The 13,424-nt window shown below is 39.5% G+C and overlaps 1 protein-coding gene across 1 annotated transcript in view; it reads right to left on the bottom strand.

The window, feature by feature from the left end:
* Positions 1–283: 283 nt before the first annotated feature.
* LOC117289289 (RNA-binding protein Nova-1-like) overlaps positions 284–13,424 on the bottom strand; it is a 71,545-nt gene continuing 58,404 nt past the window's right edge. Inside the window, exon 4 of the mRNA XM_033770350.1 lies at positions 284–5,703. Coding sequence (XP_033626241.1) covers positions 4,555–5,703 — 1,149 coding nt within the window. The 3' untranslated portion in view covers positions 284–4,554. The remainder of the gene's footprint in view (positions 5,704–13,424) is intronic.

Below are 13,424 nucleotides of genomic sequence, written 5' to 3'. Positions count from 1 at the left end.
AATAGTAATAGTAGAAAAAAAATCAAAAAAAATCAAGGAAACCACAAGGAAAATGCTATTAAGAATGGTATAATGTGCTGAAGAAATTCTGAATGGTGTGACAGCTGACAGGTAAACACAAACAAAAATCATGAAAGAACTGTCTGGGTAAGACAGTGTAACATAAACAGGCTGACGATTATTAGAGCGTTAACTAGATGACATGGAAACATAAGACAAAATTACAAGGTGGGATTTCAACATAATGATCATGAATTATTCATTTTCAAAAAATATCTCATCGTTTTTTCTTCATCTGTGTATTCTTCCCATTAATTCAACAATAGCACCCTTTGAGAGATCATTGGTCAAACTGTCCCAATTAACAAAAGTTTGTGTCTTTATATAATTAGCAAAACATGTCTTTTTGGAGAAAAAAATAACATTTGTTCCAAGTGATCATAACAAAATATAAAGAAGTAAAATTTTCTTTTCAAAATCACTGTATACATATAAATTACTATGATTATGAAAGTAATGATTGGTGGTAATTGTCTCTGTCGTACAATTCAAACAATATTTTTTATATAAAGTTAATTACACTCTAACTTTATATCGGAAGGCAACTGTACAGTTTAGAACCAAAAGAAAATCAGGCAATATAATGCCTGTGTAAAACAATACAATGAACACCTGTTATACTATATATAAGAAATTACAATTAACTCTGGTCTTCCTAGGTTTAAATCAATCGGTTCAAAGTTTCAAAAGTCCATTTCCAACTTTTTTTTTGGTCACCCTAAATAATTGATAAGATAAATCAATCACTGCATTAACAAGAATTGTTTACATCGTCCGTTGTCGTTGCTGTCCTTCGTACGAGACATGCAGAATGGCAGTGAATGTGTTATGAGCAGACCAGTAGGAGAGAATAAGAGAAACAAATGAAAATGCTTCAAACTCAAAAAAGTAAGGGATGACTGATTTTGTTCTGCACGATCACAAAACAGTGAAAAGTTCACATGAGTTATATCAAATGAGTGCCATGTTGTAACAGCCCATGGTTAACAACACTTTTAGGATTTTTTTCCAGCGTGATTCTCGTCTAGATTGATTATTATTGAAAAATTAGAAGTGGGGGTTTACACAACATAATTTTAAGCACAAACATCAGTGATAAAATGAGAAAAAGTATAACATAAGAATGGGTGACCTAGGCAAGCAACAATGATTTTACATTTTTTAGAGTGCATTAGTTAAACAAACCCGGTCACAATTTGGTTTGGTGATAATTTTGAGAATGGGGGGAAAGAATGAACACAATAAGGGTTTGTGGCAGAACAATTCGGCAGGCACAGAGTAAATGAACTGTTGTTAATGCAGTGACTGGATGCAGCAGCCATTTTGTTGTTGTTTTTTAAAGAAGGGGAAAAGGAGGTGAAATCCTGATTATGTGCTACCTGGAAAAACTCAAATGATACAGGTCAAATGTCACAGGTCAAAAGTCAGCATGGGCAAATCAATGTGCACATTACACAGGTACTTTGCCTGGGTTGCAATCTAATCGTTAAATTCTTCCTAAGAAATTCAATCTTGTTGGAATGGCCCTCCTCAGATGAGTGTATTTCAAGGTGGAAGCCATTACATCCACACAATTCACAATGCCAGCAATCGATAAGCGATCTTTCAGATCTTTCATGGACTGCAACAGCAACAGACATTTCGATATTGACCACAAACCATTCAATTGAGCAGTGTGAAATGAACATATTTCAGATTGGATTTCAGTGCAGGCGGTTATGAAGCCCAAAGTGTAATAAAACTCCTTTGCCCCAAAGGAATTAAATTTTTGTTTGGTTACTGAAAAACATATTCTTAGCAATCATGGTTGAGCTGATGTTCTTAATTCCTGTCTGACATTTGACGCTAATGTGACTATATGACCTGACACAGTGTAACATGAATATGGTCTCTCCATTAACAAAATGGGAAAATCTGGTAATAACATTCACAATCTGACATCGATCTCCTGTATTTCTGCTCATATACTCAATAAAATCATCTTTTCATCCCTGATTTATTATGTACAAAAACTTTTTTTTTGGCTGAATCACAACATGGGAGGAAATCAAATTGGCGCCAACAAAATATCTGTGGAAGGCCTTTTTGGTAATGAGGCAGTGCATGATGGAACCGTTGGAGTGCATACCAAATTTCCCATTTCAATTACTTGAAGTATGTACACTTGATTACATGAAGAAATGCTTACATTTAAAAAAAAACTGTGAATAAAGTAAACGCCACCATTTTGGTTTTACAACTGTGTAGTAGTGGTTTGACTTCTAAGAAAAATTTAAGGTACATTTCTTTCTTTTTTAATCAGAGACGCATGCAAAAGACTACTAGCTAAACGACTACAAATGACAAAATAAAACCAAAAACAACACATGAAATCAAGAGAATTGCGAAAAAGCTGATTCAGTTTTGGTCTCTTTCAATTACAGATTTTAGAAGCTCATCGTGAAGGAACTTGATTAGAGATTAGTATGGTCCTGAAGGGTATCAAATCTAGAGGGGGGAAGGTCGTCAAACTTTATGATATGTTGCTGTTCGTCATGAAGTGACATCTGTCTGGCCATTCACAGGGGTGAAATGGAGTCATGTGACCTCATGCAAGTAATGTGTGATTATTCGTGGGCGGACTTTGAATGCTGTGATTTGAATTGAAGTGGCTTGAGTTGGAAGGTAGCCATCATGCAAAAAGGTTTTTGGTGCTAAACTAAAAGGCATTGAAAACACATCTATGGCCCTTCCCCACTGTAGAGTGATCGCCCTTCACGTTATGATTGTCATTTTGCTTCAAATTCAGAATTTCAACAACAGAAAAGAATTTGCACCGATTTCCATTTTCCATATGAAAACTTAACTTCAGGATATATACTTTAATATATATATATATATAATGTTATAAACATTTACATGTAAATCTTAAATCATTACTGATTTAGATTAAGCACTGATTAAAATCAAAATCATGCAGCTTCAAAAAAAAAAAAAAATTAAACAGAAATAATTCAAATGGCACATGTTGAGAATTCTGCTTCAAGGATTGTACACTGACTAGTTTTATGTACCAACTGAAGTAAATAAGATGAGGCTTGTTACCAGACCAGTCAGCTTTCAGACAATACTCTTTTACATGGCAAGGTTAACATGTAATGTAACTCATCCAATGAAAAGCAGTGGTGGAAATTGTAAACCTCACGTTAATTAACATAGGGGGAAGAAAAAAAATAAAGCACTGTGTAAAGAACTGATGTGAAATTTCTTAAAAAAAAAAAAAAACATCAACAATGATGACTCAAGTGTTAGTATCATGACAAAAACTGCATTTTGGGCAACAGCAGATGATTGAGTGTGATGGATGTTCAAACTAATATAAAAACAATAGGGTGTTACGTGGACTTGAGCGTTCCTGATTAATTACCAGCAGTTGCTACCCAGCACCATGGGGGGAAAAAGGTGGTTGGATATAGGGGTCCAGAGACTGGATGAGTCTTCCCTGGCAGCGACTACATCTAAGGCATCAGTGACGTTAATTAGTGAAAGCGTGCACAATATTGCACAATCATCTTCTACTTCAAATCAAGGCATTGTTTTTCTCATCAGTGTTCATTAATTAATATCTTTTAAACTTTTCCATTTCTCATAAATATCGGTTTGATTTCTTTTTTTACAGTTTGGCATTTGGATTGTGGTTTTTCATCACCGCTAGTCTAAAAAAAAAAAAAAAAAAAAAATTATTTATGAGATGTTTTTGATTCCACTGCTTTTTCCTCTCACTCTCCACTAAAACGTTTTTAAAAAATTTCTATAATTCACATTTTAAACTTTACTTTGCATACACAAAAAACAAAAATAACAAAAAAACAAATACATTTTTGCATAAACCACATTCACTCAATCATTCATTCATTAAGGAGTTGATGCAAAAAAAAACACGAAAAAATAAATCACAAAATATCAGGAAGAGTTCATTTTGTTTTCGTTAAATAAACTTACTTTGGTGGGATTTAAGCTCCAGCAATCATCGGCTTCCGTCTCAGACTTTCGGCGGTCATCTCCAAATATTGCGCGTCCCTCTTCAATTTTACCACATCTCTGGCTCAAAATTGTTCTGCGCTTTTTCCTTATTTCAAACTGATTATATTCTGTACACTTTCGTCACGTCAGAAAGAAAACATTCCTTTTTAAAACATTTTGGTCAATAAAAATTAACTTCATCCTCCGACTATCGGTAATGTTTTTGGTTTTTTCCAAAAAGCAAATCAAGGTGTTATCAAACTTCTCTTTCAGCTTTGTCTTTCTTTCTTTTCAATGGTTTGATCATGGTCCCATAGCTGATTTTGAATTTCAAACTGAAAGCACATAAAAGCCATCCCAAACACACTTTGGGTTGTTTCTGTCAATGTGTTTATACAGGAGAGGTCTCTCTCCATTTGGAATGGGACTCACAAGGCACAGTGACTGTAGTGTTACATTAAAGCTTCACTATCATTTAGAGTCGATCCGAACCTATGTGGTCCCCTTTAATGCTCGGTTTTGCTCTTCTTGAGCCACCTTTTGAGTGACAAAGAAGTGGGCAAGCTGGGCCTGGTTAGGAGCTCCTGTAATGGTCACTTTGCGGTTACGTGTACCTGGGACATACTCCCCTTTCTTTGAAATCTGAATTTTAGCACCCGAGGTAGTTTGAAACTCCACCAAAGTCTGCCCTCGCTTGCCCAGAATAGCACCAACAAGGTTTTCGGGAACGTCAATTTCCAAAATAGTGTCCCTGGAGATATCTTTGATACTGTGGGTGGGTATCGAATCTTGTTGAAGGGAAAAGGCACCAAGGCCAGCACCCATACCTGTGAGGCTGCCCATTGGCGCTGCGACCCCCATGCCAGGCACTGTGGACTCTTGAAGGTGGTGACTTGGGACGGTAAACGTGGGAGAGCCATTGAGAATAGGGCTCTCTCCGACTGAACACGATAGGTTTAATGGACTGGGCGGAGTTGTTTTGGGACTACCAGCGACTGCTGCTACTTGATACGTACCTAGTAAACCGGATGGGATCATCTGCGCATGCTGCATATGAGCCGGGGTACCAGCAAACAGGGAACCATGTGCCGCTAATCCAGCTGGTACTGGAATACCCCCTAAGGTGTAATTATAACTAGCTAAGGTATTTAGGGCATTAATGGCTGCTGCATCATTTGTACTATACGATAAAGTCGTTGGCACCCGAGCGTAGGACTGTTGGGGGATGGAAACACCAGTAGCACCTAAAGCTGACGCCGGAAGCCCTGCTAGCCCTGCAGGGGTTATAGGAATCTGGGCCTTGACCATGGAGGTGGGAACCACAGCTGCGACAGCGTTGTCTGCGAACGGAGAACCTGTAGGATTGGAATTGGCCACGGGAAACGTGGCAGTGGCGTAGCTCAGGTTGTTACAACTGCCACTCTGTGGATCCTCTTGCACTTTGTCAACGACGAAAGACAAGGCTTTTTTGTTTGGATCCCCCTCCCCCGTTATTGTGATTACCCGTTCCGTGAGTGTGATGCCGTCTGACTTCTGTGAGATTTGAACCCGAGACCCGCTCTGCTCCATGATGTGTTTGATCATAGCCCCAGCTTTGCCTATGATCAGACCAGCTGTACTGTTTGGCACCACAACCTTCACCTGCAATAACAATCAAGAAGACAAAGCCAAAAATGGATTATCCATTCAAAAAATTCACCAAAAAGCTTTCTTTTTTCACATGAAAGACATAGATTATTGGAATATAGTTTTGTAAATCTCTTCTTTGTGCATTGGAAATGCAACCTTTTTTTCAGATGACAACAAAATAAATTTCAGATAAAAAAAACCTTTCACATGTTTAGAACAACCATTGGAAATGCAACCTTATTTACAGTTGACAACAACATATGTTTCGTTTAAAAAAAAAATGCTTTCACAAGTTTAAAACAAGTGTAAATCACTTCTGAAATACAATACAATTATCATTGTTTTAAAGTATGGTACAACTTGTGCACCCCGTACACAGCTTCATTCACAGCAGGTGAAAAAAAGTCCTTTTTCAATCCAGGGATTGATTAATATATTCTGATAAGACACAACCCTTGATATATCCATCGCATGATTTGGAGCCCAACCTGGCACTGTGTCCGAGTCCATCTTGATATTCAGTTGGTCAATATTGACCGAGCCGCAAGCCTTGTTCCCAAGATTTACACAGTCCAAAGGGTGTGTTTGCCGCCTCTGATAGGTTGGGTAGCTTGGGCATTCACACACATTATGCATACATGTTTATAATATCAAGGGGGGGGGGGGGTCAACCAGTATCATGGTTCAAAATCTCATTGGTAGCATTGCATTTTGTTTGCACACTGCCCTTAGGGTATTGACACACAAACAGGTAGAGAGTTAGCAATGACGAACTTTACCAAGATCAAAGAACCAAAACTGACCTTTGCGAGTTTTGACTAAATCGGTTCTTGATTCTATGGGTCCATTGTTGAAAAACCAATATACACAAACAGACACAGAAATGGATCTCAAATGCTATATTTAGTTTCAGCATTACACAAATAAAAACATACACATTAATCCTATGAACAAATAAATTAATCCAGTCAAAGTGAAAGCAGATATAAAATTAACAGCTTTTTACCAGCCCGAAATAGCTCATGGGTGACACCCCTTAAATTGTTCCAATGTATATTACATTCTGATTTTCAACTAGAAGTTTAGTGTACTTTCTGATTTGGCCTTCCCACACAAGAATGAGATCCCAAGCACAGATACACATCAGGCTCGCACACACGGATGGCATCTTTTTACAACATGGAACTTACTTGTTACTTAAAGTCATGCTACGCACGTTTCTTAAAACATTCCTAAACTCATCAATTGTGAAAATTTCCACAAGACAACAGAGCATGTAGCTCAAACTTTTTACTGAACTAGAATTAAGCAGGCTTGTGAAAATGTGTGCAAAGTAGTTAGGCCTACATGTCTAGGGTACGGCTGAACTTAAAAATGCCTTAGACCACCAGATATGTGCGGTCATGAGTTGACTAACCCACTTGTAACCTCACTGGCCTCTGGCCTGCCAGCATTGCATGTAGATGGCTAGCAAAAGCTAACCTCTATGGCCACTGAACCTGACAGACTTGCATAGTTACAAGTTGGCAAGCCCACCTGTAACCTCTCTGGCCACTGGCCTGCCAGACTTGCATAGTCACAAAAAAAAAACAAGTAAAGACTAGCCCACTGCTAAGGCCAGTGTAAAAATGTTGAGCACTGCCTTGCCAATTGTTTCGCACAACACTAATAAGTCTTCACGAACAGCGCCATATGGCTTGTACAGTAGTACATGCAAACACAAGAAAACAAATCTGCAGTTTGTGTACATGGAGCTTTTCTCCATCCATCCCAGGGTATTTTTTATCTCTTCACTAGGGCATGTTGCTAATATCAACCTAACTCTCAGCTCTCCTTGCTTCAAACCCCATCTTAGTCCCCTGTAGTACAGGAGCAGGGAATGGTGGCTGGGAACAACCGGGGTCAATTTCCTCAATCAATTACAAACCTGCACATTCCTGGCACTCATTTGTCATATTCATCCACTTTGCATGGATGGGCAGTCAGTCTCTAGTGTTAGTGGCACTGATTGCATTAGGTTGGGGGGGGGTAAAGCAGCACAGGAGAAACTGTCAAGATGCATTTTCCAACATTTTGCACATTCTTAACTAGGTTTTATTTATTAACTAGTTACAATTATGTTGACCTAGATATTGTGGCTTACTAACGGAAGACAAATAATTTGTAGCCAACTTACACCAGCTGCTTGCTTATTTTGTAAATATAGCGCGGCCTATGGATTTGCTATTGTTTAGAGCCTATTTTGTTTGCAATTATTGAACAAATTTAATGCTCCAATGGATTTGTTTTTTAATTTACAGCATGAAATACAATGCAAGCTTAATGTGCATTTCCGTTCTGCTGTATTTATAAGTTAATTTACAACAGTTAATGGAGCAAATTCTACAAAGAGGCCAGTCTTCTCACAAGCTGAATCTAATAAAGCAACACACAGACCTGATTTCAGTATACCCAAATAAACATCACTGGGGTGGATTTCACAAAGAGTTATAAGACTAGTCTTATCTTGAGTTAGGAAGGGTTACTCGTCCTATCTTTAAGACTAGCCATACGTTTTTTGTATCTCCTAGGACTAGTCCTAAGTTAGTACTAGTCCTAACTCTTTGTGAAATCGACCCCAGGAACATGAAATTGAGCTCAATTGAAATGTCCAAGGCTGTGTTCACAGAGGATCGTGGTTTCTGTTTGGGAAAATGTCAGCAACATAGGGACATGTACAATTAATGTACAGTGTACCTCATGTACCCCCATGATAGGAGATCTCATCGTACCTCATGTACCCCCATGGAGATAGGGGATCTCAACGTACCTCATGTACCCCCATGGAGATAGGGGATCTCATCGTACCTCATGTACCCCCATGGAGATAGGGGATCTCAACGTACCTCATGTACCCCAATGGAGATAGGAGATCTCATCGTACCTCATGTACCCCCATGGAGATAGGAGATCTCATCGTACCTCATGTACCCCCATGATAGGAGATCTCATTGTACCTCATGTACCCCCATGGAGATAGGGGATCTCAACGTACCTCATGTACCCCCATGGAGATAGGGGATCTCATCGTACCTCAGGCATGCAACTGCCCGATGAAAAAAAAAGAGGAAACTTTTCGAGACCCACAATGGTACCCTAAAAAGTGTTGAGGTTTTTTATGCTCTTAGGATCAATCTTAGCATGTATGACAAAGACAAAGTGAAGTGTTGCACCGTAATTCTAAGGTGGCAAAGCATCGGGAGTTGATTAAGTTGAGGAAAACTAACTATTGTTTCCCAGGTAATTATGAAATTTGCATAAAATTATGATGCCCCCCCCCCCCAAAAAAAAAAAAAAAAATCAGATTTATTTTTTTTAAATTTTTTTTTGGGGGGGGAATAATAATTTTATGAAAATTTCATAACTACCTGGGAAACAATAGTTAGCTTTCCTCAACTAAATCAACTCCCGATGCTTTGCCGCCTTACAATGTTCGGTGAGAGCCACTTGTTCCCGCTTGCCGTCTTGCACATCACACAATATGCCATTCCTGGCTTGTCCACTTTCCGGACGGTTTCGGAGAGCAGTTTACCGTCTACGTCTTATTTTTCCAACCAGAACCACTTCCAGGTATTTTTTACTCCTTTATCTATGGCTTTAATTTGGCCAGGTACCACTCGGTCCTGCTCTAAAATATCTTTTCTTTTGGATGTCATTTTGACAGACGTTTGAAGATGCGACTGTTTCGTAGCGCAATGTGAGACTCGCAGTATACATGTACGTTTGGTAACTAACTCACACACACATACATACATGTACAATATGTGTATACTATTGCAAAATAGCGGGACCAGACGAAGACATGACCTTAGACTCATTTCAAGGCTGTATAATAACTTGGTTTAGCACACAACTCGCCTGCGCCACGGGGTGCGTTCCACTGTTCCAGATTTTTCGACCGTACACACGGCTATTATTAATGACCGCACGCAGTGTGTAAACGTATGCATTGCTTGCTGTGGGCTTTAGATTGACCATGCAGTAGAATGGATTGCGTGCCGCGGCAGAGGCCAGACCATAGGTTACGATGCATTGTTGTAAATTGTCTTAAGATCGCGATAACCGCGGAATGTTTTTCTTAGCGCTAATCAGTTTTTTAAAAACGCGGAATTCCGCGGAAACGCGGAAGAGTTGCATGCCTGGTACCTCATGTACCCCATGGAGATAGGGGATCTCAACGTACCTCATGTACCCCCATGGAGATAGGAGATCTCATCGTACCTCATGTACCCCCATGGAGATAGGAGATCTCATCGCACCTCATGTACCCCCATGGAGATAGGAGATCTCATCGTACCTCATGTACCCCCATGGAGATAGGAGATCTCATCGTACCTCATGTACCCCCATGGAGATAGGGGATCTCATCGTACCTCATGTACCCCCATGGAGATAGGAGATCTCATCGTACCTCATGTACCCCCATGGAGATAGGAGATCTCATCGTACCTCATGTACCCCCATGGAGATAGGAGATCTCAACGTACCTCATGTACCCCCATGATAGGAGATCTCATCGTACCTCATGTACCCCCATGGAGATAGGGGATCTCATCGTACCTCATGTACCCCCATGGAGATAGGGGATCTCATCGTACCTCATGTACCCCCATGGAGATAGGAGATCTCATCGTACCTCATGTACCCCCATGGAGATAGGAGATCTCATCGTACCTCATGTACCCCCATGGAGATAGGGGATCTCATCGTACCTCATGTACCCCCATGGAGATAGGGGATCTCATCGTACCTCATGTACCCCCATGGAGATAGGGGATCTCATCGTACCTCATGTACTCCCATGGAGATAGGGGATCTCATCGTACCTCATGTACCCCCATGGAGATAGGGGATCTCATCGTACCTCATGTACCCCCATGGAGATAGGGGATCTCATCGTACCTCATGTACCCCCATGGAGATAGGAGATCTCATCAAGTGCCTCCTTGGTACAAGTTCACAATTTCAACCCCAGGCTACTGTTAAAGCCATTGGACACTTTCAGAACCGATTTTTTTTTTAAAGTTCACAGATTTACAAATAACTTACAGGGTTTACAGAAGGTAATGGTGAAAGACTTCCCTTCAAATATTATTCCATGAAATGCTTTACTTTTTGAGAAAACATTCAAACAATATTAATTCTAGATATCGAGAATTACGGATTTATTTTAAACACATGTCATGACACGGCGAAACGTGCAGAAACAAGGGTGGGTTTTCTCCTGACTCCGATGACCAATTGAACCTAAATTTTCACAGGTTTGTTATTTTATATACAAGTTGTGACACACAAAGTGTGGGCCTTGGACAATACTGTTTACCGAAAGTGTCCAATGGCTTTAACCACTTATCAAGTAAAGTTTATAAACCTGTTATTGTTTTTAATTGACTATTTGCTGTCCCAATACCCAATACTTTGTTCCGGTAAGGGCAATCCAGTTTCTTGTTACTGCGTGGGACACCGCTATGAGTGTAGTGGAGCATTTCAAGGAGCACCAAGGCAATCACCAAGGGCAAGAAGCTAATTTTAAACCTCCATTGAGCATCACTCTTGCTGTAGAACTATCTCAACTCATTGTACATTGTACTAGTGCGATTGTTATTTGTACATCATAATGAGTGAATTACATGTACCTGAGAAACCACTGAATATTTCTATGACCTTCGTTCACAGCTTGCCAAGAGGGGGTCACAGGAAATTCCACAGACCAGACGTTATATAATCAGTGATAACATACATGGTGTCCAGTTGTACATTCAGGTATGGCTTACATAAATACATATATCTTGTATCATGTATCTTGTTCTTGTATATTGTTCAATATAAAGTACAGATTTGGCAACTATACATTTTTAAATTTGAAAGCTCCTTTTTAAAGCCATTATACACTTTCGGAACAGAACAAAACAAAAAAAGTTCACAGATTTACAAGTAACTTGGTATTGGTAAAGACTTCTCTTGAAATATTATTCCATGAAATGCTTTACTTTAAGGAAACATTAAAACAATTATCAATTCTCGACATCGAGAATTACGGATTTATAGTAAACACATGTCATGACACGGCGAAACGTGCGGAAACAAGGATGGGTTTTCCCGTTATTTTCTCCCAACTCCGATGACCGATTGAGCCTTAATTTTCACAGGTTTGTTATTTTATATATAAGTTGTGATACACGAAGTGTGGGCCTTTGGACAATACTGTTTACCGAAAGTGTCCAATGGCTTTAAATACAGTTTACACTGAGTGCCAAACCTTACACTCTTGTGAAATTAGATGTCTATGGTTGTCCGTCCGTCCGCCCCCCCCCCCCCCCCCCCCCCAACCACTCAGGAAAGCCTGAGTTTACAGTGCTAACCACACATTTGTGCAGCATAAATCAACATTTATTATTCTTCATGCCTAACGTAATTATCACATCTATTTGATGAAATATTCTCATACTATAGGTAGAGTTGATGTGTGTCTGATGCAGGTATAATAACATACATGTATGGTTACTGTACATACCATTCCACATTTAACATGTAGGCCTAGATGTATTCTGTTTTTCCCTTTTGTAAGTTTTATTGTGAAGGTCTAAATATATGCACTGTAAACATTAAATCATTTTAATTCACAAAACATAGTTCAAGTTTGTTCGGTCCAGTGCTTTTGTATTCATCCATTCATGCAATGCATGGGACTCAGGAGCTACCTAATGAACAGAAAGCCATCTGGGAATATTCTATTTCAATGTGTTTTGTTTCATTATCAAGTCATTAAACAAGAAAATACTCAAATCTTATTGATTCTCTTGCTATAGGAATTACACCTAATGTGGGAAAACTCATCTGTAACTACTGCTCCATACACATGAACCCTTACAGGCCTGCTGTAGGCCTACACAGGCCTGATACTTCACGGAGACAACGGAGGCGATTGCCTCCGTTGTCCCTTGCCATTGCCTTGGTGCCCTTGAAATGCTCCAGTAGAAATTTACAATTTCCTCATAGGGTGCCCTTTGCCAAAGAGAAAATGCCTTGGTGCCCTTGCCCTTTCATAAATGAAGCAAACATGTAGGCAGGCCTGTGTGCTTCGTTTTTGAAAGGGCAAGGGCACCAAGGCATTTTCTCTTTGGCAAAGGGCACCCTATGAGGAAATTGTAAATTTTCTACTGGAGCATCCATTATGGTTTTATTTTGTTGAATTTATAAATAACCTATGAAAACAATTTTTTGTTAGCCAATCAGCCTGCAATTTGCATATATCAAACCGCAATTTGCATATATCAGCCCACAATTTGCGTAAATATGCCAGCAATTTGCGTGTATCAATCCGGATGCGCTAGATTGAGGAGCACCCTGATTGCCGCGTACACATGTAGACCTACCTGATAGAATGTTAAAGGTGTCAAGCTGTTAACATAGTACCACATGGCAGTGCAAAAGGGTTAAATACTCACTCACAACAAGAGGACTTGAATGTTCGATGAGTTGAATGAACTTGGAACCCTACATATACAGCACAAGGTCATATAAATGGCATCTACTCCTGACTAGAGGTTAACAAAGCGTTAACCTGCTGGGGCGACACACACTTTGAAAAAAAGAACACTATGTATACAGCTCTTTTCTTTCCCTCTTTCTTTATCTGAAGTAGATTCAATTTGGGAGCCAGGTATTTACATGATTAGGTGTGAGAATCACAC

The sequence above is a fragment of the Asterias rubens genome, chromosome 1 (genome assembly GCF_902459465.1).
Source record: "Asterias rubens chromosome 1, eAstRub1.3, whole genome shotgun sequence".
Lineage (NCBI taxonomy): Eukaryota > Metazoa > Echinodermata > Asteroidea > Forcipulatida > Asteriidae > Asterias > Asterias rubens.
The sequence above is the reverse complement of the archived record's forward strand: the minus strand, read 5'-3'. Positions and strand labels throughout refer to the sequence as shown.